Consider the following 26,991-nt stretch of genomic DNA (forward strand, 5'->3'; position numbering starts at 1 on the left):
GGATCTCGCTGCTCACACTCATAAGGGCCTGGAGAGGGGTTATAGGGATAGTACGGAATGGTTCGGTTTTCCAGTCTTCATCTGCGAGGAACGTGGACGTGCGTGATGCTAAAGCCTGATGAAGCTACTAAAAGAGTTAGGAAGAGAAAAAAAAAATACAATAACAGGAGGGTAGGGTCGCATGGAGCGTACAAGAACCGGACGAAATCCAATAAAGAGCTTATGCGGCACTCCAACTGAATAGAAAGTAGGCGGCTTTAGCTGGATCATATCGCTAACGCCTCTTGCGTGGACTACAGCACTTGTACTAGAGGCTGACAGTAGCATCTACTAAAAGTTAAAATGCGAATAAAGTTGGCTGCCAGAGCCTTGCGTAGTAAGAAAACTTAGGGCTGGATTTGGAATGGATTACGGCTAACCTCTGAAAAAAACATGCACATAGTAGAGACGGCCAGTTCATTGGAAGGCGAAGCTGTACTTCGGGGAATGGCGGATCGAAGGGCGTTAAGAGCAGAACCTTGTGCTTCTAGGGCGTCAGGAATCGGCGCCCAGCCCTTGTTCGCCGCCGCCGCCATCGAAACGGCAAGGGCGCGAATGGCGGAAGGAAGAGGATTTATAGCATCATCCCTGCTCACCAACCCTGGAAGCACTTCCATCCAAGCACCACCACATATACGGGACTGCGATCGACTCCAGTCTTCGGAAAGTAGAGAGATCTCACTTGACGGGAGAAAATTCTGAACGCAGAACGAGATGACATCACGTAGAGGCCAACTTAAAGCGCGAGGAGGAGCCCGTTTTCGAAGAGTGGACTCCGATGATTTAGATGGATTTTGTCGGCGATGCTGATGCTTCTGCTGATGCTGCGGGCTCTGATAGGGAGTCGGCGTCTTGTGTTGTACACGGTTCTGTGCCTTTGGAGGTGTAGAAACAAGAGGGGGCCGGAAGGTGATACCAGCAGTATACCCGGGACACTCCAACCCTCTAACCCGGCACTGGGAGCATGCGGGCTGTCTTCCATCGCACTAAGCTGTATTAGTCTTGAACGTTCCGCCCAGGCTACGACTCTTTACGACCACTTACTCCTAGCTTCCGGGACCTGCAGGCATCACAGACTGTTGGCTGCCGAGTCTTCATATTTTCTTTTCCACGGCGAGAGTCAGAGGGAAAGGAGGTCTTGCCGGCGCTTTTCCATCAGTCCAAGATTCTTGGCGAATTATCAGGGTGTACAAGAGAAATAACCACATCTCAATGAGAGAACGGACCAGAACGATATTGTATTCGGGTGAAAGTGGGGTAAATAAATAGTCAGCTGACCATATTTTCCAAGGAGACCGACCTGAACTGGTTCTGCTCATGCGTGAGCGGCGCCCACCTGCTGGCCCCAGCCACGGAAAACAGGAAGGCCAGCATAATGCAGTGTAACTGTGATTACACCTGCGGCCCATGAAACAGAAGATCCCAGTAGAATTGGGGACAAGGCGACCAACAGCGCCAAGGACCACTGCCTGGGAACCTTCGGTTCATGTCGGAATCCATCAATCGAAGCCTGCCCCCCTTATTGCGACATCTAATCGTTCATGACGGCAAGTCATCTCCCGCCGCTCTAACATGATAAATTGGCTTGAAATTCTCTTTAGTGTAACCCCAATTGTCGGAGCTAGCACCATGGAACTCACCGGGCTCGACTTGGTGACCTGGCAGCCTGGCAGGTACAGCCGAGTCGGCCAGCATAGGGGCGCAGCGGCATGCAGGAGACTTGCTAATCGGCTTCGCTGTCTCTCGACAGGTTCGTCATAAATCGACACGGAAAGGCGATTATAAAGGTATCTTCTTCTGACCTTTTTTTTTTTTTTTTTTTTAAAAAAAAAAAGGTTAAAAAAGGGTTGAGAAGCAAGCTTTTCTTAGACACCCATCTTTCATTGGAGAGCTCCCTCAATTGACAAGGTTGTTTTGAATTAAGGCTTGGTAGTCTTCTGTAACTGTGTATTGTGTCTCGTTTCTTCTTCTGTTTCTGTTCTATTCAAAATGGCCTCACGTTATTTATTCTTGTTCCCATTGACCAACCAGTTGCTGATGTCCTTGAACCTGGTAAGAGTCTGTGGTAGCCTTCTGTAAAGGTTTGGTCCCTGACTGTTGACCGCCTGGACTAACTTAACCATCTGACCATATGATTTATGCTCTTGTTTCGCATTCGACACAATTGGCTTTTTATCCTTACTTCTAGTCTTGTTCTCTATTTTTTTTTTTTTTTTTTTTTTTTTTTTTTTTGTTTCTGTCTAGCCAGGCCACACTGTTCTGTCTCGCAGATTGCTGTCGAGGTCAATGTCTTCGATCGATACGCATTAAGAGGGTAAGGAAGAAACTTCGATATATCAGACCTAGCCACGGATGAAGAGAGCGACTAGTATATCTAATCAAAGTGAACCCCCATCCACATCCATATTTACATGGAAGATGTAACAAGTAAAGCCAGCCCATGGTGTTGGATCATGGTTGGTTAGAAGAATGTAAAGTAGATAGCCGCCTCGTAGTCCGCCCTATGAAGCCCTCAAAAACTCTAGTTGTCATCCTCTCCATCGTCAACAGTCTCGCAAGTTACCGAGGTGGACTGAATAATGACATCACTTTTATAGCACCCAATCTCGCTAACGGACTCGGGTCGGCCCTTGCAGTCGAAGTCAGGGTAGAAGACCACTGCACCTAAGTCAGCAAAGGCACCAACATTATGCGCCAGCACTCGGGTTTCTCAAGCATGTAGCATCTCTGATCTGACTAGCCGACACTAATATAAGAATCAACCTACCGGAGCAGCCCTCGGCTAGATTATTGAGATCCACAGATATGGCCGGGTGGCTGAGATCTTCACAAAGCCCAACTACGTCCTTGGGGATAAGCTGCATGCTCCAGCTTTGAGTGTCGCAGTTGAGGTTATTGAAGGTGCTGTAGGATGCAGAGTATCCACTCGGGGGATCCACGGGAGTGGCACTTGCGCGCAAGGCAAGAACGGCGAGGGAGCTGAGAGGGATGTAAAACCGCATTGTGTTGAAAGAGACGTAGGTGTCGAAGGGGAATTGAAGGGCAGTCGAAGGCTAGGGTGCTTTCTGGAACTGGAAGTGTATTTGACGGAGGATGGTGATTATCTCAAGGAGTGTTGGCTGGTTTGAGGGTGGGCTCAAGGAACAGATCTTCCCACCCTTATATAGACTGAAGACATTGAAGGGAATGTCTTCATTAGCAACTCGCCTTCGTAAAGTCCTTTCTTCTTTTCATCTCATGGAAAGCTGCATTCGGTTCAGCGAGTTCTTCGCAGCGGAGATTCTCCTCAAATCATGCCCCGATTCCTTGAGGCATAAGAGAATCTGCTCGAATCATAGTCGATTCCCTGCGGCACAAGGTTACATGAGATGGTCCGATAATTTCAATTTAAAGGGAAGATTAATTGATCTACTTAGTAAATTCATCTTTAGGTTATCGAGCCGGGGCCTTTTGCCTCGGTGAATAAATGAGTATGTGATTGGACGGATGTCTCCGCGGTCTATATACATTGATATAGCATGGTGATGGAGTTTTGGTTACAACCGCCCGGATGCAGCAATCGATGGCCTGATTCCTGAAGCGTTAAGACGCCAACTACCTGTCTAATTAAGAGCTAGATTTTGATGCCGAGTAGCGTCACATCCACCCACCTGGGGGCCTAATGTTTACGACGGCAACAGCGAGGATTTCAATCGTATTATCAACCAGGGCGGTGGGGAGAGGATCGGTAGCCAGGAGAGGTTTCTTCTTAGACGAACAGGGTCAGGAAGCCAGACCTAGGTACTGAGGTGTAAACTAGCCAGGTCTGCCTTTTCCTCAATGGAGACAATAGAAACAGACCTTGCCACCATTCCACCTATCTAGTCCAGACTTTATCACCAGAAATTCATAGCTTCGCTCGGCCATGTCTAACGCTGTTCAACCCTTATTTTTAGTGCTAACTGATGTATCTCTGAAAGTTGGCTCACATGGTCGAAACTTAGGAAACATTGATGCTGTTGGGCTAATTCTTTCCAAGTTCTATCACCCATGCGACGGACATATAATCGAGATCTATTGATTCATGCGGCACCTTTGCCCCGCATCTGCAAGAGCAGTTCTAAACACGGGTAGAAAGCATTTCCAGGGTTCGAGTCCGTTTCCAAACGCGGGGCCGGCGGACCGGGATGGGACCGACCTCTCTATCACAACCAAATTATGGTTGAAATCCAGGAATAGTGTAATAGATAATGAGTCTAAAAAGGAAGGATAAAGGGAATGATGGATTTAGCCTAGATGATCCGAGAAAGGGAACATATTTAGACACGTCAATAAATCGGGGAACGGCGGATCAACGGGCACAAGTACGGGGCAGTCTCAGCACCGGAAGGCGAGTAGCGTCAGAAAGCAGAACAAGGGACATGTTCCACGGGAGATTCCAGCAAGCCCTACCGTGTCCGATCCTGGTGCTGAAAAATAACTTTGTATTCTTCTCTGTTTTAAAAGTTTCATCATTTGTGAGAATGTACCAGATCAACAAGATGTCGAACACGCACCAATGGCCCCTGCGAGTGTTCGGAGGTCATCCCATCATAATCGATCATTCCACCAATTGCTCCCCCGGCAAAGTAGCACCGGTCCGTTTAGTGATCACCCACGGATCTTTGGGGTGCAGAAATGTTCCCTACGGAACCGAGAGTAATGTATTCCGCATGCGCCCTGGTTAATATATAACCTCATCAATCAGACAAGCCCTGCGGCTGCGTCGCTACCTTTGGGCCTGCAGCTACCGGAAAAGGAAATGGGCGCACGGTGTCCGGACCGAGATCCTTACAAATGTGTGAACAGTAGGCTCAGGGGACGGCCTGGAAGCTCAGCGAGACATGCTGTGAGCGGGTGGTGAAGCATGCTCACAGTGGGTGAATGGCTCGAGGCATATGGACGACAAGTGACAGATATTGTGCAGCTCTCGGAAGGAGGACGCAAAAGAAGAGTGTGATCTTTATTGCAGAAGGAGGACTCGCATTCGACTTTGCGCAGACACCAGCAGAACCCGGATCAGAAATGTCTCTTGTGAGCTATCTTACTCTTTGTCTCAGGAAGCTTAACTCATTTCAAAAGCCTATTCACAGATTACTTGCCCTGGGAGCGATGCCTGATCCCCGTCCTTTAAAGGATGCCTTGTGGCCCAATGAATCACCCATTTTCTATCAAGAGCAGATTCACGGTTCAAGCATTAGCATTTCTATCGCTGCTTGTATCCCCACCGGAGGGGATTCAAAAGATCGGAATCACTTCGGTATATGCTGGGGCAAATGCGCGATAGCATGGACTGTGATGCCACTTACGAACCCTCGGACGACAAACTAGATACATGGTGGAGACTGTAGTTTATATAGACGTTTCCTTCCAAGCTCTTCCGACGGTCGTGTTCGATCGATCTTGGCAGCGATTGGTGACGTCGTCCGTAGTTATTCCTGTTATGCCATCCTTGACCGCCGCCTGGTCGTTTATTGTGGTCACACAGGGTGGTGACAATACGGCAGCAACCTCCGTCGACAGAGAAGGAAAGCGATGGCGACCATTTTGGAAGAAGATCTAGAGCAAATGTGATCCCGGCGATTGAAGGCGTAAAAGAAAATTTGACACAGAAGGAATGGGAAGACAGATGGGCATGTGTTAAAAAGACTAAAGCATGTATCCTGGAGCTGAGGAAAGGCCATCCGCCGTCCGGTTCACAGGAATGAACCTGACATTTCTGAGGGAGCGTGTTTTGGAATACCCTATTCTCTGGCGGCCCTAGCAATTGGCATCCCATTTGCAATGGTATCAAATGCGCCCTGAAGGCATTTTTCGTTATAGTCCTTTGCGTTTGGCAGGAGAGGAATATGGTGGAGAAAAAAAAATGCAGTTTGAAGTTGGGACAGAGGAAAATGGCGGTGTGGATTTGGGGGTTGCTGAGAGGGTGGTACCAACTTATCCAAAGGCATGCATCCCCTCTGCACCTTTGATTCGAGCATATATGCCTGGCTAGCTTGAATTAAAACTGTTATACTGAGTGTTTAACAACTGCAATCCCCAGGCCTAATTCGGCTCCTCCGAATATTCGAGCCCATCGTATTACCTCAGACGCATTGCCACCCACCAGAGTGAGCTCGTAACGTCGTTTACATTGCCAAGCCTGGGCTGAAGCGTCAACGGCACTATTCGGCACCGTTCCAGAGCTCTTGAATGGACGCCACGTCCTCAGCTTTTGGCAGCATCCTCCATTAAGCTTAATTCTTACAGATTTGGCTTCATGAGGGTGTAATGCCAAGATGGCCGGCTGAAGAAATGTGTCAGCGGACGGTTACTTGCTAATGCGACGATTGGGTAGTTCCACTGATGCCCATGATGACATCCGCGACCTGACATTCTACTGGTCTTTGGGGGGGGGGGGGGGGGGGGGGGGTTTCATCCGTTCCATAATGCTTGCGGCTATGATAGTCTGGGGAATGAATTATTGTAGTCACTTGTTGCCGTCGTGCCATGAATCACCCCGGGCATCTTCATTGAGTATATCGCCAGGGCTGTCCGGACTTAAAAGCTGCGAGTTCCTGCTGTCAGAAAAGTACCAGGTTGGTCTTTAGCAACCTCCAAAATATCCGAAGAATCCTGATTGATCAACTATTCGTCTACTCAATTTACCACCAGCAAGCATCATTATGGATATCGAAGATCTTGTAAGAAACACCGTCGAGGCCATCGTAAGCCTCGCTGCATTCCCCGTCACGAAATTCATGGACAGGCTCTTCAACGCAACTCGAAACGCCCCTCATACCTCCCGCATTAGGCCCGAGTTGGACCCGGAGCCGGCCTTTGGTCCTGAACTTCGTGGTACTGTGCTAAACGGCCGGGATGAGTCTTTTCTGCTCAACCGTCTTGGTGTGCAGTCCGTTGTGAATGGGATCTCCACAATCAACAGGACTTCAGACAAGGCCAAGTTCAAAGACTGCGTCGACAAGGTATGAAAATACGCCCGTTCAAAGCGAGTAATCAATTCCGGTTTTGACTATAGTCCTAGAAAAATGCCAAGGACGACACATTCGAGGACATGACCAAGCTTACGACGCTTCTGTACGCCGAACATGTCAATTGGGCTCTGGAAAAGAACAAGCTCCCTAGTCTCGAACAACTCCACGGGACAAGCGGCTTTGCTGCTGTCTATGAGAGTTATATTTCAAGGCCGAGGTTCATTGGGTCAGTCATCGCCACAGACTTGGCTAACAGAACCGACGCCTGCAGTACTTCCCTCCTTTTTGTATGCGAGTACTTGAACCAAGGGCCGGGCTTCACCCCATTCCTGGATCATGGCTTCGATACGTCTTCTAGCAATTCCGTGCTTCAGAAGTGGATTGAGGCGCTGTTGGAAGTGCCCAAACTCCAGAGCAAGCAAGGGGTAGCCGAAATCTTTGGTTTTGCTGCTGCTGTTGCCTCTATCGTTGTTGCTCCCGTTGATATTAGCGGAAAGCTACAGAGCAGCACTGGATTCCACATGCGCGACCTCGTCATGTCGAAGACTTTCCGGCCCGCCGCAGTCAAAGCTGCGAAGAATGTCACGTCCAAAATTTCTGGACCGAAGAGGGTTCCGGTCTCCCACTTGCGAAGCAGCGAATCTGCCAGAGAGCTAGCTGCGGACCAGACACAGTCGCAAGGAATTTCCGTTATCAATCTCAGCGTGCTAGGTGTCGACGACATTAGCTTCGAGAGCCTGGTGGACGGAGCCAATGATAACTTCAAGTCAATCGTCACTCAGTGTAAGCAGAATTGGGCCACCAAGGAGGACAAGTGGCACGCTGCCTCTGCCGGTCTGGCCACTGTTTCGAAGCAGAGCTCTCGTCGGTTCTCGACTGGCCAGGCCTTTACGGGCTTTTCGCTCACACACGTGAGCTCGAGGGAGCAAGAGGTGGGTACCTTTTTCATTACAACATTGCGAGATTCGGCGAACAACTAACAGCATTTCACTAGTGGCTCGAAGTCACCACATATACTGGACGCCCACTTGCCGACTGGATTGAACAAGGTATATTCTCTGTTATCCGTCTCTACTTGTTTGAGAGTGCAGGGAGCTAAATTCTGATAGTCCAATCCCCGCATCCACGTCTTTTTACCGGCAAGTCACCCAAGGTCAAGGAAGTAACGACGACCGAAGTGCCCAGGGCTTCTTGTTTCAGGCCGGGGACCAAGATTGCTACCAAGGCGGACGACATTGCTATCGAGTCCATCGTCGAAGGCACCTTGCTTTTGACAAATATAAACTCGCGTACGGGCATTTGCTCAGATGAAGACGTCAGGATCGAGGTTTCAGATCCTCTACTTGTTGGATTCAGTGAGTACTATCCTAGGCGTGTATGCGGCCATGGCGGATAGCACTGCTGACAAGAGGTGAACCAATAGACGGAACTGGCGTGTTTGCTTCGCTAGGGCACGTATTCCACACCACAACGGGCCTACGTGCGGTTGACCCCACCATTGCCCTAGGAGAGAACCCGTGGCTGGATGTTGGCAGGCTTCAGGTTGGACACATTCTATACCAGCTATCCGAGGATCGCACGTGCTGTGAACTAGTTCCCATCGATTCCATCGAGATTGAAAGAGTCCCCTCGGTTACTACGCTCCACGGCGTGCACCTTCGTGAAGGTGATAGAAGTTACTTCGCTAATGGCTTCCTTGTGGCCGTCAACTACCCAGAAATCACCATCAAGAGTGTTGCTGCCGCTCTAGGGAAACTTTCACGAAAGCAACAAGCCCAAGCGCTATACCATATACAGGAGCTTCGGCCATTATTCTGGAGCCTCGGCGTCAATGGCGTTGATGCCCTACTGCAGAATGAGCTCAAACTTGCCAAGGAGGACAAGGTGAAAACAAAGCGGCATCTCAAGGGTCCTCGCTTCCAGGAGATGCGCCGCCGTTTTGTACTCAAAGCCGACACCTCGAGACTCATACAAGCCAGGAAGCCTAAAGGATATGAGCTGCCCGAAGTGGATATTTTTGAGGGCAATCTCTTTCTCGATGGCGAACTGGCCACTCGCGTCTCGTTTGACTCGGCCAAGAGCCGCCTGCGATGGTCTCGGGAGATTGAAAATTTTGGCTACGAGCACGGCTTGATGGCTTTTCACACCCATGGGTTTGGTGCGCGAGGTGCCGTTTTGGTCTCAGACGATGAAGACCCCGAGGATCTGAGAGACGGGAATGATTATATTGTGCCTTTCACATGCTCTGGACCACAAGGCCGAACTCAAAATCCAAGCGTACCGAAGCCGGATCTCACTCGAAAGATAAAAGTGGGAACCCACGCCATTTTGCCTTCCAGAGGTTTGGGTGCAGCCGGGGACGGCGTTCGCAAGATCCCAGTACCTGATCGTGTCCCTGGTCTGTTTGAGCCCGGTGGGCCTCTGACTCCTAGCGATCCGCCAGCGGGAGGCGACAGTGATGGCAATGAAAATGACATACCTATTGACCCTGACAAGCAGATTGATCTCTCACAGGTGGGTTCTGGTTTTATGAATCCCATCTGGGACGAGAGCGACTTCTTCCAGACCTTTGTGGATGAGGTCGCGTGGCCTAAGGATGTCGAAGTCAGGACGAGCTGTGTGGAGCCCAAGCGTTGGGGCACCTTGGGTATTGGCCTCTATCACACAGATGCGGAGCACGGCCTAATTCTCCCGGAGATCATTATCCCGGAGCTAGACCGTCTACTAGAAGCGTATAACGCTAGGGTCGAGCCATATCAGCGGTTTCCTTCGTTCTACGATGCCCAGATTATCGGCAACCCCGACAACACGACTCACGGAAAGGTCCAGATAACGGCAGCTGCCGCCATCTCTGCGCTCTCTGACCAGTTTGTCCCAGCAGCTGAGGGAGAGCAGCAGCTCGACTATCCGACGAAGAACCTGACGTTCCGGAATAACCTCGACAGCGACATTACCATCCCCCTCTTGTTTGCCGAAGCTGAAATGGATTTTGACGTCCACTACGAAGAGCTGCGGGGGTCTGTCTGGGAATACGACCCCGAAATGACGGGCTGTCTAGGAGAACGGTACGTGGTAAGCTCGCAAACTTGGGTGAGTAGTTGGCTAATGGGGTTCTGAAGCTACCTTTTCGAAGCCACGTATGACCCCTTCGGGTTCTCAATGTCAACGTCAGCAGACTTGATGAGGACAAGCAGTGCGTTGCAGCGGAAGAGGGCCAAAGTCTCGTACCTGGCGGCGAAGTTGGACGACTCAAAGATGTCTACGAAGCCTGCCCTCATCTCAGACGGAGCATTGATAAGAGCAACGGCTACGGATACGGATGCTCTCAACCGGTTGCTAGAGAGGGACATTTCGCAAACTCAGGTATGTAATGAATCGAATTATTCGGACCAGTGCAGCAGCGTCTTACCAGAGGACCTACAGCTCCATGATAAAACCCAGGCAATGTTCCAGAAGCTCATGCTGTACTACATGGACGACGAGGACAGAGAGAAGTTCACATCGGATGCGAAACCCGATCCGCTTGAGTTCACTCCTGGCATCGACGGCAGCCTGAACTCCAATCACATTGAGTGGATTAGGGGAGTATACGGAAAGGCCTACGTGACATATAGTTTCTCGAGACTGAGCAAGGTCGTCGAGGATGGCGACGGTACGGAAGACGGCCATGGGCTTCGTCACAAGTTGACAGAAGCCGAGAAGAAGAAGATTTGGTATTTTTGGACTGGATCTGTGAGTTTGATTGAGAATTTTCGCGAACTTCAAAACGAGAATAATACGTACTGACTGGGGACGCGTATGAATGAATAGGGCGCTACAAGTCTCTCGCAGTCAGTAGAGTACAACGAGATCAATGAGCTCATATCCCTGCACGTCACGCGGGAGCATCTGGGCGACGACTTCAGCGAGGAGTATCTGGCCAACGCACAAGGTCCAGTCTGGGCCCAGAAATTGGTTGACAGGGTGACATCCTCGAGATACCTTGGCCAGGCGCTTATTGACCCCGTCAACCAGGATGTGAGTCTCTTTGATACGCAAACCAACTAGTGGGCGAGCCACGCGCTGACAGCGTTCCAGAGAAACATTCTTAGCAACTGGTGCACGCTGGCCTTTTGTCTCGACCCTCGCTTAGAAAGCAATGCGAACACCCCCGAAAACGCGGCACGTACCGCGGATGAGGACTACGTCGACTACGCCACCGAAATTTACCTCAGGTGCATGAACTACTTTATGGCGAGGAATGAGAGTCACCCCGGCGAGGTGCCAGAGGACATCCTCAACTACAAGCTTGAGGACTGGGTAATCGACGCCATCGGCGCCATCCTAGAGCTCACGTACCAAGGCGGTGACGCTATGGACGCCGAGTTCCGCGCTCAGTTTGAAGAGGATTTTGCGGCGCTCATGGACCACTGGGGTATTTCCGATAACACCACGATAGAAGAGAGAAAGGCCCAGATGGCCCACCAGATGGCACTTCTGATGGCAGAATCAACAGGAACCCTAAACGATTTCCTAACGGCTACTACAGGCAGAAGCGATCTTGTCCATCGGCTGGTGAATAAAATCACCAGCTCGGCCACGGGTATGGGACCAAAGACCATGGCGGGTCTCAGGGGGTTGTTAAGCGCAGGATTGGTGAGTCGATGGTTCTTGTCTTCTCAGCCTCTCGAGATGGCGGCCGATCTCCAACTGCTTGGAACACAGCTAACACCTTGTTTGCAACAACTTAGTTTGTCGTCTTCTCCGTCATCACCGTCAGGATGATGAAGGACGCTTGGCCCGTAATGAGCCTTGCCGACAGGGCAGCCTGCGCGACCGAGTTCACACGTGGATTCTTCCAGATGCTGTCGGGCTTCTCTGGCATCTGGAGAGACTACAGAGCAGCCACAATCGGCAACTCCATTACCTCCATAGAGCTCGACAAGGCCATTAAGAAGGATCTTGGCTTGAACGATGCTGAGGCGTTTCAAACCCGGATGAACAATTACAACAGGCTCCAGAACGCCGCCAACCCAGAAGCTTCCGGCCTTACCGACGTGGAAATCAAAAATGCAAACGCACAGCATATGCAAATGGAGGAAGGGATGAAGGGAAAACACATGAGCAAAGAAACCCGAAATAAGATATGGGGGGAGAAGTGGAAGGAGAGGATGGCTGCCCTCGACAGTGATGGCACCACCCCCCGCTATGCTGCTATGAAGAGCTCGACCATGGCCGTCCGAGTCTTTGTTGCCTTGAGCTTCCTCGCCAGTCTGGGTGCCTTGTTTGCCACCAGTTTCTCCCTGACCCAGCAGATCAAGGACGGCAACCTGACAGACAAGGGTAGGCGCGTTGCCATTGCGCAGATCACATTCACTGCGCTTGCAACGGTCGTCGAGTTCATAGGTATTTCCTCTACATTGCTGCTCGTGCCGGTAGTTGGTTTCGTCTTAGCGCTCGTGGGCCTAGCGCTTAGTATAATCTTCATGGGCGACGGGATACAGGAACCCGAGGAGCCACCACTCTCGGACATGGAGTTGTTCATCAGGGACCAGGCCAAGCCTCTACTGGTGCCCATGCTCGACCCTCCGCCCTCAAAACTCAAGTACACTCTGGGGCAGACGACGTGGGCCGAGGGGGCCACACGCACCCTCAAAATTACGGCTAAGAATGAATCGAGCGAGCCTGTCGAAATCAGCTGTGTGACTCTCTCTTGGCTAGGTGGCAATGATGACAGATGTCTCTTCACAGAGCGTCAATTCATAGCGCGAGAGGTGGTTACCGCGCCGGAGAGCGTCCAACCGCTAACCAACGGCGACCACATCATCCAGAGGATGCCAGTGGGCAACGATACACCCATGGAGGCGGCGCTTGTGTCGACGTCGTACAGCAGGCACACGGGGTTCGACAGCACAGTGATGCCGCTCCCGGTGAGGGGGGAGGTTAACGGGGAGGAGGTGACGACGAATGTGGACGAGGAAGGGGACATGGTGTTGGTTACGCAGCCGGGCCACTCGTTTACGTGGTTTATTACTGGAACGGTAGCAGAGAGGGGAACGAACACCGTCACAGGTGATGATTTGCCAGGGGAAAGTGTTGTAGATGTGGTTGAACTATTGCCGAATGGGGATAAGACACTGAATCGATTTGTGATTCAGAGAGGATGAGGTGTCGGATTTTTCACACGTTGAGTTGGATCGGGTAAAGCTTTATTTCTTATTTCGTTTCACGTCTAAGTTTAGCCTGTCATCAGACTTTTTCTTTACACAAGAATAACGTCGGCTAGGAGAGACGCAAACGCCGGCCCTGGCACCCCATCGTCTGATATCCCTAGTGTATTGCAGATCTAGCTTTCCATCGCAATAATAGAGATCCAAAGACGCGATACTAGGGTATTGCCCTGCGATCCGTGGTAGCAGGGCAGTACATGCGAGGACAATCATGATGTTATCTCCTATGTGTGCATACGCGATAGTGAGGCCAACTCTGCCCCTTTTCCGTTCTCGCCAGCCACCTCTGGAACCCGGCTCATACACTGTCCCACTTCCGCGGGCGACATCGGAATAACGCAATATCACAATTCCGCTGCATAATGTCCGCCTGAGACTTACTTTAGCCGGTAAACATTCTTAAACCCTTTACCATTACTGACCCCAGTAGGGTGTTTCGTTTGCCCGGTGATATGGACGCGCAAAACGACACCCGTCTGGATTTGTACGAGAGCGTTTATTGAAGGCGGCTTGGTCCTCGCCGTAGTCATCCTCATCAGACTCTCCAAATAGAGCATCTTCGCATCTTAACATCCTGGGCCTAGCCTTGAAAGGAAGTGTACGGAAGGATCTCCCGCCATTCGGGCGACCTTACGGTAGAACCTAGCGTCTTTTACTTGGAAGTACAAGGGCCACATAGGCAAACATACATGATAACCCATTGCGGTGCTTCAAATAGAGAGAAAATTCATATTGAGGAACTAGTAGTACAGCCAGGCAGGAGTCAGGGACGGCTAGCAAGCCACCACAAGCTATTGCTCTGAAAGCGTGGCGTTGGAGCCACCGTTTCCCCCTTTCTACCTAAAAGTCACGTACACGAACGAAGCCGTCCGCCGAGTTGACAGGATCCCCACTACTTGTGGGAGAATCGGGGCCATCCACTTTATCAGGTGATTCTTTCGCTGATTCCTCCGCCGTCAGCGCTTGGGACTGATCATCGCAGATTACCGGAACCTCATGCACCATGTCCTCCACTCGCCTCCGCGGATCCGATATACCTGCCAAGTCAATATTCACCTGAGTCCTCTTAGCCTCCCGCTTCCTCCTGCGCCTTTCCGCCTCCGCCCGCTTCAGCGCCTCCATATCTTCCATCGCCTTCCTCTCCTCCTCCACCCAGGACTCGATCTCCTCAACCGCGAGGTGAGGGTCTTGCCTGTAATTTAGCAAGTATCCCTGCAGTTGGGCTGGAGTGAAGACCTCGTTCGGGACCTTGGATCCGAACTTCTCCGAGAGCTCCCTGAGTTCCTCCCTGGAGAGTTTATTTTCTAGCTCGCCTTGCAGACCGTCCTCCGCGGCTAGGTACATCCTCTCGAACATCAACTCGGCGCTCCGCCGCGAGATGTTACCGAGGAAGATCATCTTGTCGATCCGTCCGGGGCGAACAAGGGCGCGGTCAAGTCGGTGGGCAAAATTGGATGTCATTAGTACGATGCGACCCTCCTGGGAGGACACGCCGTCTAGAACGTTCAGCAACCCGCCGAGAGAGCAACCGGGATATGAATGGTTCTTCGGGTAGTTTTCGTCTTCATCGATGTCGGAATCATCGTCGTCGTCCGAGTCCTCATCGTTCTCTCTCCGTCGTTTAATGCCCACGGCGTCGATATCCTCGAGGAGCACAATGCACTTAGGCGGCAGCGTTGAAAAATGGTTCTCCAGGTCAGAGTCGCTCTTGATGCTGGGAACGTGGCAAAGATAGAGGTCCAGGCCGAAAAGACCGGCCAGAGCAAGAGAAAGGGACGTCTTCCCGGTTCCTGGAGGGCCGTGAAGGAGGTATCCTCTCCGGTACGGGATGCCTTTGCTGTTGTAAAATTTCCTAGTCTTGGGATCGAGGTATTGCTTGACGTCCCTCACCAGCCTGGTTTTGGTTTTCTCGTCGAAGTGGACGGTTTCCATTCGCCGAATGGGACGCAAGACGACACAGCCCCAGCAATCCTCGGCAATGTAGTCGGTCTTCTTGGACGACCGGACACTCGTGTATGCATTTCGCTGCTCGTCTGTAAAGTCTCGACAAGCTTGCAGGAATTTCTTAATTGGCTCGGCGGACCGCCCCAGGCACATGACGGTCACCGGTTCGGAACCTTCTGGGGCGGTCGTGAACTCGACCGGGATGATTCCGTCGTCGGCCAGGCCGTGGTAGTTCTGAGGGTTCCGCTTCACGAAGAAGAGATTCCAGTCATAGAAGAACCAAGTAGTGCCGTACGTGGGAAGATAGCGCACCGGGACGCGCTTCTCGTCCCGGATGTCGTTCCTTTCCTGCTCTTGCCGACAATGGTTGTAAGGGTCCGGGATGGCCTCGGTACGAGCAGACAGCATCCGTACGGAGCGAGCAGGTAGAACGTTGTAACTGAGCCAATTGATGACTTCTTTGTTCAGGAGGTCATTCCCGCTGATGCACACGGCGGCCATAAAGTGCTTGGCAATCCACCATGCGAGGCGGGATGCGATGGAACGGAGGCGGTCAAAGGCGGAAGGGAAGGTGCCAAGGATGGCGAGCGCAATTGTTAAGGACGCGACATCGATGCGGAGCCAAGAGGCGAAGAAGGAAGAGATATAGGATAATAACGGCGACGATTCGATAAACGACGCTATTTTAGGCTCTGCCCCAACCAGGTTGCCGATGGAGGCAAGCCCGAGGAGGTTAGAAGAGCCGTCAGCCCAGTTTCTCATTGCTTGGGAATGACGAGTCAGAAAGAATTTGGAGTTCGGAGTTTGGAGTTTGGGATTTGGAATTTGAAAGATGAAGACTGGGCAAGGAAGAAGCCATTCCTTTATACCTCCTTTGCGTCGTTTCTCCCCAATTCTCACGGAAAACTGGAGGTAGGCAGCCACCCCAAAGGCAGGGATCAAGAGACCAATTGATCGATGCTGCCTGCCCCGGCCCCCACCCCTGTCCTTGGCCTCCTTGGCCCTTGTTAGTCATTCGGCGGAGTCATCGATGAGCCCCCAAACAGCAGCCGAGTGAGGATTAGTTTGGAGGAACAGCCCCTAATAATAATTACACTTCATTGTGGCGTTTGGTCGCTGCGCAATCGCTGCAGGCGGCCTCCACCTAGGTCAATCAGGCCTTGATTGCTCTCTCAACAATCAACTTTGGCATTTACACAAACACAGATAGATGGCTGCTCATCCAGGTCGAAGGCAACAGGCCATGGAGTCATCGAGAGAGTCCCTAAATCCCTGCAACTGCTAACGACGGTTCCTTACAGCTACTGTACACCCCACCCAAGCCCAAAGGCCCAAAGAATTATTTGGACCAAAATGTTGATTGTATCTGAACAAACTCCAGTGACGTACTTTATGCCAAGGGGGCAGCCATCATGTAAAGCAGGGGTCATAAAAGAAGTAGAAGTATTCAATTTGGACTCTAGGATTCGACCTACGGAAAAAAAAAAATTTATTTTATTTATTTATTTATTTTATTTTATTTTTTCTGTGAGAAGGACCAAGTCGAGGATCTAGGGAGACCATCATACCTGGTAAACCTACTTTTATACTAACGAACCTAACGACAATAGAGATAAACCACCACAGTAATTCACGTCGTCGGTTTCTCTGCGGCCATAAGCTACGCAAAACTCCAACCAGGCAGCCATTATGCTCTACTGCCGAGAGGCGGTATTGGCGGGGGTTTGTAATCACTAATGAGGGGATGTTCCGTTGATCAATGGAAACAATGATGGAAACACGCAATGGAAGTCCCAATGAAAACTAAGAAAAATAGACAGTTACATTACTGGAAGAATAGAATAGAAATCGAATCTCAACTCCGTTGTACCACTGCGACATTTTGGAGGATTTCCATCCAAAGAGAGTCATGCCATGTGTTGTCCTGATAATTTCTTGCTGTAACCGTGGGAATTCTTTGTCCCTCTCCCCATATAACGAGGGCACGTTGACTTCGAAGATGCCCTTGAAGACAGTATGCAGTCTCTTCCGTCCTCATAGCTTGTCGGGACGAAGGCCATGCTGTCTTCCTCGCCACAGGTATAGTCTTTCTCGAAGCGCCATCTCGCAGGGCTTCTACATCGATCCCCGTTATCTCATGAAGTTGGCTTTCCAGTTGTTCTATCGCGCCTTTTATAGTCCAATGCGTATACTGTGTTTTCGAGTAAAGCCTCAAGTTGTTTGTAAAGGAGATCTATTTTGTGGGGCTAAAATAAAATTGCTTCCTACAAAAGAACACGAATGAATCTTAAAGAATGGGATGAGGGAGATATTTAGATATCTTAAGAAGCCAACCGAAACTGTACTTGAAGTAAATGGTTTCCTCGATAGAGTCAGAATATTAAATGAGACCGGATAGGAAATTAGAGCCTTGCTCCGTCGCTATAATAACCGTAGAGTGTTCTCAAAACAAGGCAAGCTCCAGGCCGCGTAGCCTAACTCCCACATCGAGGTCCACGGCTTCATCGCCATTCTGCCAAGCCTCATCAATGATCTGGAGTCCAATTTGACAATTATCTGTAGGGTCGAGTTCCGATAAGAAGTCGCGTAGTCGGTTCAGTTGTGCTTTCCACTCTGGATGGGATCGCAGCAGGGTAAACTCTGAGGCAGTGATCATGTACGGATAGAGCAATGCATGGCATATGAGCAAGTGTTGAGTTTCCGGCTGTTGCACGCCTAGTCGTAAAGAATCCAGCGACGCGACGAGGAGGCCTAGGAGCTCTTCTGAAGTCGGTAGAGAAATCGAGGTAGTATGGTAGCTTCCTTGAGTCCGCCGTGCCAGCAGAATGCCACTGAATCGCCAAGCGTCCCAGAGCCGGATTTGCAGGACGTGGCCCGTTGTTCCATGCCAAAGCCATAACCGCTCTTCTACGGCCGGCTCATCGAAGCAGGCTAAAATGTCCAAGAGTGAGCGAGGGAGTCCGCTGACTATTTCAATGCCGTTGTCCAGTGTGTTCTTCGCCTTGAATTGAGCCTGACGGAACCTTTTCCAGAAGTCGAGGCGTGGGCTGATGCGGCCGAAGACAAAATTGGGTAGGTCCATCACCCCTACAACTTCCAGGAGATGGACCGAAAATGGGTCATCGAGAGATGCCAGCCGTTCGAGATCGCCGTCCAGTCTGTATATGTCCGTGATACAGCGCAAGTGACTGGTCCACCGCACGCCTTGTATGATCTATGGGAGATCGTGAGCACATACAACCGAGAAGGGGCCAAGAAGCGCAGTGGTCACATTACAGATATTGTACATATAAGTAGGCAGGCACACAGTGTGCCTCTCCTGAAATTTGTGAAAGTCGCGTTGTCGGCAATTTCGGATCGGAAAACGCGTAAGGCGTTCTCAACAAACAAGTAGTGTTGTTCTGGAGGATAGGCCGGGTGTGTCAACTCCAAAGCGGCACAAACGGATATTAAAGCCGGTGACTCTTCGGATAACTCCTCTATCATGTTCCTCATCCAGGAGTCTGTCGAGGTCCTGTAGATCATATAGACCCCGGTCTGAAGAACTGATTCTCAGAAAAGACCATTAGTAGTTTACTTAGGCTTAGTAGTCTGATAGAAGAGCATGTGGAGAGACAAACATTTGGAGAAAAGTCGCCTGTATTCATCGTCGTCTATACAAGCAGACTGACCAATTGGAGGATTGTTGACAATGGAAGGTCGATCTTGCCCCTTATCTGTGTTCCGCGTCTCTGGGCGAGCGGGTCTCCGGGGATTTTCGTCCATTGAGCCGTCCTGCGGCGGAAGGATAGGAAGAGTCGCGCCAGCCAGATAACCACGGGAAGCTACCCCACAATTCCACTGTAGATTGATCCCATAGCCCCCGCATGATATGCCTCGGCGCTGGCAGGCAAGACAAGCGGGACTCGTCTCGTCACACTTCCGCCTCCGCTTCTTGCAATTCGCGCATCCGCCGCGGGATCGGGTCTTACGTTCCGTATTCGTAAGGTCTTCGCGCCCCATAATACAACATTCGCGAGCTAGTCGGCACAACAACAAAGGTAGGATGAGTATGTAGCTGATGAGAAGAAACTGGGCTGGAATCGCCTCAATTTCCAATATTGTATGCGGTGGACCTTCGCCAGATGGAGACTTGGAGTGGAGACTGACGATAGCCCCACTTATGGTGGGTGGAGCTTCCTTTTTCAGTAATAGCCCGACATCTCTCCACGTCCGCGGTTCCAATCACAAATCGACGACTCAACATCCCTGGACCCGATCCATTTCCCACCTCACAGAAAATATCCGTTCTAGACGTGCGAGTTTCACGGTTCATGGGAGTTCAATATATCATCCGAGGATACTGAGGCATTCTGGTTGGATTAACTACGTCGGCATGTTCCATCGGCTTTTGACCCTCGGCAGGAGAGCATTGAAGACTTCGGAAGATATTACGATATTGATGGGTTGCCCTTACAGTCTCGTAAAAATAACTATATTAAGACTGGGACCGCCTCCTTCGGCCCTCTTTAATTCTGCTCAACAGGTGTTTTCCCAACGGTCCCCTTGACTCTACTCTCATCTTCCAATCTTTCACCATGACTCACAAGCTTCTCACTCTCCTCTCATTGATCTCCATCGGCACTTTGCCATGCCACGCAGGCACAGAAAATACCTTTTCGGCTTGCGATGTCGCCTGCCATGTTCAATACCAAAAGGCCCTTGCGTCCGAGGCTGACTCTTGGGTCAGCTTTGACGTAGCTACGGACAAGTTTTACGATAGTCCAGCTAACGTCTCCGCTTATGCAGCTGGAGACCTTGTCAAGTGGGACGACTTGACCCCCGAGCAGATTTCTCAGATATGGTCCCTTCCCTCTGGAGTTTCCTTGTCTCGAATCTTCTACATGAGCGAGGATATCAACGGAAACGCTATCCCGGCGACGGGATTCGTCTTGATCCCGTATTCAAACCCCCTAGGAGAAGGACAGGCGCTGCGTACAGTTGTCTGGGCCCACGGAACTGCAGGGGGGACGAGACAATGCGCTCCTTCAAATCACAAAGCTCTTTACTACGGATGGGAGGGGCCGTTTGCTCTCGTCCAACAGGGCTACATCGTCATTGCCCCTGATTACGCGGGACAGGGCAGCGACATACCCCAAGGATTCATGTACGAATCTGGGGCTTTACATGCTGGCGATATTAGTTTTGCTGTCCAAGCCGTGCGAAGCCGCCTCGGGAATCTGCTCACCCACGAATGGGTCGTTGTCGGACATAGTGAAGGCGGCATGACGGCTTGGAGAACCAACGAGCGCGAGGCTCGGCCGCGCAAGGCGACTGGAGGGTTTCTCGGTGCCGTTTCCGCCGCTCCAGCCCTACGTCCTCTGTCGCTTATTCCCGAGTCTTTCCGTCTAGCCAACGGTGGGCCTGTTGGCGACGTCGTTTCCATCTTCTTCTTGCAATCCGTATCGCGCCTCTTTCCCTCCGTCCGGGTTGAAGACTACGTCAGCGATATCGTCCTTGATAGAATCCCGCTCGCGGATCACGGATGCCTAGCGACCGGCATAGCTCTCTACTCGGATCTTACTCAAACCGAACTCTACAAGGATATCAGCTGGCTAGAGCTACCAGAGCTTCTTGATTGGCAACAACGGTTTAACGGTGCCGGCCCACATAAGCTAGCCGGGCCTATGCTGGTCGTCCAGGGCCTTGCCGACATGCTCACGTATGCAAATGCTACTGAAGAGGATTTCGATCTTACTTGTGAAGCATTTCCGAATTCTACGGCAGAGCTCCTACTTTACCCCGACTTGGACCACGATCCTGTATCTTATGCCGCGCAGGCGGATTATCTAGGTTGGATTGCGGATCGATTCAATAATGTACCGCTGGAGAAGGGATGCCAAAAACGCACCATTGCCCGAGTCGTGAGTAGCGTCTCGTTTTGATATGAATGCCGGGATGTGGCGGGCTGAGAGCATCAAGGGACGCATGCAATAATAATCTACGAATGTCGGAAGTACCACTGTAGCGAAGTCTACGTCAAGCGCAGATATGTGCAGTGATTACGGTAATTTATTGATTGTCCTGGTCCGCGAAATTGAGTGTATAAGCTCTTTAAGCATGAGGCGCGGGTATATTTCAAATGTCACGTTTCGAAGCCCCTGGAGTCTGGACTGCCTGGCTCTCTAGTCTCTACAGATTTTCTGGCTCAGAATAATAAATTAACCAAAAGGTGCATCCGAATCTCACTTGATGTGTCTCCGCTATGTGCGCAGTAGAATTTGTATGGAGTAGACGCCAAAGGAGATCACTAATTCATGAACCTGGTCTGGTTGAAATTCTACATCTAGAGATTCCTTTCCCTGAGCTGAGAGGTGCACTAGGCCATACTGATAGCTTGGTTTGAGCGGCGCAGAACTGGGAGTAATGTTTAATTCTACATGAAAGAGGAACGTCGGACTGATTGTGATGATCATGACCTTTTAATGGAAAAGCAGAAGAGAGGAACCGTTATTACACCTACTTCCTTCGGCTTGCCTGGCGAATCTTTCTTCCATGGTTGACCTTTTCAAGGGCCCTGCCATCACTGGCAGGCTAGTTAATTCGCATGGTCTAAACAGCGGTGCAGTAAATGATACAACCTCAAATCTTCTCGTTTATTCGACCTTCTTTGTGGCCCTTGTCCTTAGCTTCATCAAACCATATACTAGACCATATGACGAAAACACGAATCCAACGACGATGCCCGCATCTCTCCAGGCGTAGTAAGAGGCCTTTAGGTTCAGCGTACGAAGGTAATCGGTGCCCGAGGCATACTGACAAACGCGGCAACCGCTTGTGGCATCTGGGTTAAGGAGATTGGCGCCAGAGCCCGCTCCTTGGAGGTACGCGGACAGGAAGTCGATGCAGGTACTATTTTCCGGAGGGTTGAAAATGGCGAGTTCTGATTCCTCACACTCGATGGGCCGGCCGAAGAGGGCAAAGTTGATCAAGGAACCCATCAAATAGGTGAACGGGTCGATGTAATACATCCAGTAGCGCCAGAATGCCTGTAGCTGAGAGTAGGGCACCAGAACACCGCAGAACGAAACCAAGATGCTGATGAGTAGTGGATTTACCAAAGAGGCGAAAATGGCATTCGGGGCGTATGCGGCGATGAATTGACCGATGCCGGTATAGAGAAATTCGTACATTATCATGACGAAGAAGACACCGCCGGCCTTGTTGGCTTCCGTGGGAAAGCCAACCGTAAAGTAAAAGGTCACATAGTAGAGAAAACCGGAGACGATAAGGTACGGGACCTCTGATAGGATTAAGCCCGTCACGAAGGGCGCCCAGTGGTAAGTTTTGGACTTCTTCTCTCGGATTTCGAACATGTCTCGACGGTCGATAAACAGAGGCTGGAGCTGTGCGATGACTCCGGGGGCAACGAAGAGAAAGTTAAAAATGGCGAACAGAGCGTTTTGAAGATCCTTTATGCTATTGCCAATCTGCCAAAAGGTAAAACCATTGAACAGACCGGACATGATGTGCAAAACGATCTTGTTCATGACGTAGTCGGTATTGCGGTAGAGAGTGACATTCATCCGTCTCGTCACAACTTTGGTTTGAGTTGCCATGGAGGCGGCAAACTCATGGCCGTCATCTGCCACCCCAGGTGGGTTCGACGCAGCCGTTCGGATCATGCTGTCGAGATACGCCATAGCCTGTTCATACTCCGACGAATGCAGCCACACCTGATGCCAATCTTTCTCGTGTTCTACCCCCGATACCACGTCAATCATATGCTCGGCTGGGTTTGCGTCCGGAGGGCAGGGAGCGCCGTGTCGAGCAAAGTAGCCCTTGAGAGTGGCGGCTCCTGGGCCGATATCTCCCAGGTACACGGTCTTACCGCCTTCTGCCAAAAGTAGAAGGGTATCGAACTGAGAGAAAATTTGCTCGCTGGGCTGGTGGATAGTGCAAAGAACAGATTGACCGGCGGAAGCCAGTTTTCGGAGGAACCTCATAATATTGTAGGCGGCTTGGCCGTCGAGGCCCGACGTAGGCTCATCCAAAAAGATCAGGATACCAGGTTTAGCGACAAGCTCTATCCCGACACTAACGCGCTTGCGCTGCTCAACCGACAGCCCAACTCCCGGGCGCCCGATGAGACTGTGCTCTATGTCTCGAAGCTCGAGGAGGTCGATTACCGTGTCGACATAGGCCAGCTTTTCCTTGTCGGGTGTATCTCGCCTCTGCCGCAGAAGCGCCGAGAACTCGAGAGCTTCCCGGACGGTCGAAAATGGCTCATGCACGTCGAATTGTTCGCAGTATCCAGCGGACCGTTGGAATGAGACTGGCAATTCACGTCCGTCGACGAGAACTGAGCCGGTAATCGTCCCCTTGGTTTTTCGTTGAGCCAGGACATCCATCAATGTGGTTTTACCGGCGCCGCTGCTTCCCATTAGAGCTCCAAGCATGCCTGGCTTGACCCATCCACTGACGTTGTCGAGAAGCCTGAGGTCTCCCGACGGCGTTTTAACCGTATAACTGAGGTTCTTCCAGGTGAAAACCGAAGCATTTCTCATAAGGGAATTGCCCGACACGTCCGAGTTGTTCGGCTCGGCCTTGACTGAATTCTCACTCCGTGCGGTGCTCTGGTAGCCCGAACCAGCTTGGAACTCTTCATCCTTCTTTGGCGCGAGGGGTTTATTCCGGGCCATCCGTTCTCGGGGAACGAGATGGATTCCGCCCCCGATATACGTTCGCCACCGAGTTGTGAAAAAGATCGTTAAACTGATAAATAACGCCGCCCAAGCCCAAACGATGCCAAAGTTTCTCCATAGATGGGACCGCGAATATGACAGAGAGTCTAGGTATTGATCCCCCGTAACGAAAGTGGCGCCTGGGGTTGCGCCCCTGACTCCAGTGCAAGCGGCAAAGTTCGAATCTGTGTAGCCGTCGCCAGAAGGCACCAGATTGTTATCGACGCAAGGGATGACAGTGTTGTGGAACTCGTTGGCGGCCAATGCCTCATAGGTATACGCTAATGGGTTGATCCAATAAATCCAAACGAACCACGGATGCATTTCTATAGGACGTCAGCATAAGAACCTAACTTCAGCTTGCCGTTTGTGGGTCAAAAGAGGGAGGTACGCGCTCACCAGGCTTGGGAATCATGAAGCCGGTGTATGTCGCAACAGCGTTGATAACAAATCCGGACACTTTGGAAGCTGCATCAAACGTCGGGAAAGCCGCACCGCATAACCGGAAAAAGGCTGTCATGCAGAAGGAGTTGGAGAAAATGAGAAGCCAATAGGTAAAGAAGGCTCCGGCAGTCTCTCTAAGTCCCGCCATCCAGTAGACGATAATTCCAAAAACGGTAACTTGGACGAACAATGGTGGTATGTCTGCGGCGATCTGCGCTAAGCAGAAAGCGGCTGGGTGGTAGAAGGCAAACTCCTTGTGCTTCGAGAGGATGGGACGTCCAAAGAAAGTAGCGATGGTTTCAGACATAGCGACTAGGCAGTGGTACAGGGTTGACCAGAATAATGCGCCGCCTTTGATGAAGAGCCCATGCGAATTGGCAGGGGCGTTGTAAAAGAGAGATCCAGCAATCAATGCCTGGATCAGGGTTGAGGCCTGCTTGATGCCGAGCGTTGCCTTATCTCCCCAGAGCAGTTGGTATTGACGAGCGGTTAGTGCCCTCACCTGCTGCGCAAATGAGACTGTAAACGGTGAAGTGTGAGCCAGACTTGCGGACTTGGTGTGTGCCACTGAATCCTGAAAGCTTTTGGTATTTGATACGGCAGCGTCGCTCTCGCCATAGCTGTACTCCTTAGCCATCCTCATTCTGATTTCTGATTTATCGTAAATAGCCTCGATTTCCACAGCACTCCTGGGGAACGAGGCCCTCTTGTCGGGACGAACCTGACGCTCCGATGGGACCGTCACGCCAGTAAGGAAGTCGCCAATATTTGCGCCACCAGCACACACGAATCCCAGACTCTCCATGAAGGGCCGTGCCTCCTCCCGCCGCCCGTAGAAGATCTCTTTCCCTCCGTCTAGCACCAGGACCTTGTCGAATAAATTATAAATGCCGTTTCCAGGCTGATAAAGCGTCGCGATGGTGGTAAGACCTAGAATGTCCGTCATTGCCCGTACCGCTCGAGTCCATTCAAGCGCATTGCTGGCATCCAAGCCCCTCGTGCTATTGTCCCAGCAATAGATGCTAGCATCTGTTGCCAGCACTTCCGCAATAGACACTCGCTTCCTCTCGCCTCCCGAGACGCCACGTATGAACTCATTCCCCACCATCGTGTCGCTGGTGTGGAAAATGCCAAGGGTGCGGAGGATGAAAGTCTTGACAGCGTTCCTGTACTCCTTCGGAGTGGCAAAGTCGGCCGGAATGGGGCATGAATCGTGTGGGATTTTCATCTTGGTCGCAAACTCCACCGTCTGGTCTACGGTTAGAGTCGGAAAGAAGAAATCGTTTTCGGTATTCATGACGATGCGTCCGCGATACTGTCGAGCCTGCACCTCATCCATGGCCCCAAAGCGAACTTTACCCTCAATTTCTTCATATCCGTAACGCCGGTTGGCGAGAATGTTAAGAAGTGAGGTGCAGCCAGAGCCGGGCCGACCGAGGACGAGCAACATTTCTCCAGGTTTGACACAGCCGTGAACTCGGTCCAGAATGATTCTAAGGTCCTTGTGTGCTTTGTTTTGTCTCGCTTCCTTGAATCTCCGCGGGGTGTTAAACTGCGACAGCACATTTTCGTGAACTCGAAGGCCCCCGGCTACTCCACGAACCGATAGATCCGTCCAGGTCAGCCCAAGCCTTGGCGGCTTTTCATTCGGATCTCTCGTCTTGTCGTAGAAAGATTTTATCGAGATTGCCGTCGAGTCTATCTTCTCGTCCGGCTGGGCGTGCGCAATGCCAGTAGTTGTATCGACCCCCGTGTCGTATATCTCTCGCTGGTATTCTGTCTCGCCAAGGTAGGACTCGGCTGATATCGTCCTCCAAAGCTCATCGCTGCTCGCCATAATGACAGAGCTCAACTAGCTTCTCGCTAGCGGGTCCATGGTACAAAGTTGCCAACTCGATTCTCCGACAGAGGCCCGAGGCTGGCATTGAGATGGAATCGTACAATTTATGCTATTCATGTGGTCTAAATGCTTTGTCGGTCGCGGGAATACCTGCACTTAAAATTATGGCAAGAGTCTGTCTCATGTAATATGGAGATGAGAAAAATCTCCCCAAGACATCAGACGTCATTGCACCCTCCGAGACCCCCGGCCTTCCGGACCTGGTTTGTAATCTCAACGGCAGAAATCATGCAAAGGTGGACGAGTCCACTAATTCATCGTAGGATGCAATCGCTCAGGATTGGAAACTTGGATGTTACAAGTGGAGCCTTTCTGAAAGTTAAAGTTGGCACGGCTGGTCGGACATACGTGGACGGTCCAAGGTAGAGCAAGGAATATCTGGAAGCTCCTCCGACGCATCCGTTTCTCTCCCGGAACCGGGCTTGATACTAAGGCTGATGAGTTTGGTAGATCTTGAGGCGTTTATATGATCCGCAGCCGACGAAAGAGAAGAAGCATCGTCATTGGAACCGTTCATTCGGCTTTATAGAACGGAAAAAACCTCTCAGTTACTAACGCATCTTCAGGTTGCATCCTACGTCCAGAACCGGATGTGAGTGGAGAAGCGAAGTGAAGATTATGATCGAAGTGGCAAGTCTGGGGGTTTAACGGGAGTCGCCATTCATTGTCGGTGCCGAGGGGCTCCGATCGAAGGGAGACTGAGGCACATTGGTGCCCACACTAACATGAGGACGGCGCCC

General features: G+C 51.1%; 3 protein-coding genes and 3 pseudogenes across 3 annotated transcripts; 2 read left to right on the forward strand and 4 right to left on the reverse strand.

The window, feature by feature from the left end:
- Positions 1 to 2,560: 2,560 nt before the first annotated feature.
- Positions 2,561 to 3,041, reverse strand: SAPIO_CDS2237 (uncharacterized protein; the record flags this gene model as incomplete). Its single annotated transcript, XM_016785321.1, has 2 exons — positions 2,561 to 2,697; positions 2,807 to 3,041. 2 exons carry the CDS (start codon positions 3,039 to 3,041, stop codon positions 2,561 to 2,563), a joined length of 372 nt encoding a protein of 123 aa, XP_016644697.1.
- A 3,681-nt stretch (positions 3,042 to 6,722) lies between these two features.
- Positions 6,723 to 13,177, forward strand: SAPIO_CDS2238 (uncharacterized protein; the record flags this gene model as incomplete). The annotated part of the gene is made up of 10 exons (XM_016785322.1): positions 6,723 to 7,022; positions 7,082 to 7,963; positions 8,026 to 8,080; positions 8,141 to 8,386; positions 8,455 to 10,096; positions 10,151 to 10,394; positions 10,473 to 10,763; positions 10,842 to 11,048; positions 11,109 to 11,666; positions 11,762 to 13,177. The coding sequence occupies 10 exons, from the start codon at positions 6,723 to 6,725 to the stop codon at positions 13,175 to 13,177; spliced, it is 5,841 nt and encodes a 1,946-aa protein (XP_016644698.1).
- A 903-nt stretch (positions 13,178 to 14,080) lies between these two features.
- On the reverse strand, positions 14,081 to 15,946 carry SAPIO_CDS2239 (annotated as a pseudogene; the record flags this gene model as incomplete).
- Positions 15,947 to 17,627: 1,681 nt separating this feature from the next.
- On the reverse strand, positions 17,628 to 18,266 carry SAPIO_CDS2240 (annotated as a pseudogene; the record flags this gene model as incomplete).
- A 1,495-nt stretch (positions 18,267 to 19,761) lies between these two features.
- On the forward strand, positions 19,762 to 21,108 carry SAPIO_CDS2241 (annotated as a pseudogene; the record flags this gene model as incomplete).
- A 711-nt stretch (positions 21,109 to 21,819) lies between these two features.
- Positions 21,820 to 26,188, reverse strand: SAPIO_CDS2242 (ABC transporter; the record flags this gene model as incomplete). Its single annotated transcript, XM_016785323.1, has 2 exons — positions 21,820 to 24,233; positions 24,307 to 26,188. 2 exons carry the CDS (start codon positions 26,186 to 26,188, stop codon positions 21,820 to 21,822), a joined length of 4,296 nt encoding a protein of 1,431 aa, XP_016644699.1.
- Between the last annotated feature and the right edge of the window lie 803 nt (positions 26,189 to 26,991).

Source organism: Scedosporium apiospermum (assembly GCF_000732125.1).
Source record: "Scedosporium apiospermum strain IHEM 14462 chromosome Unknown SEQ_SAPIO_0086, whole genome shotgun sequence".
Classification (NCBI taxonomy): Eukaryota; Fungi; Ascomycota; class Sordariomycetes; order Microascales; family Microascaceae; genus Scedosporium; species Scedosporium apiospermum.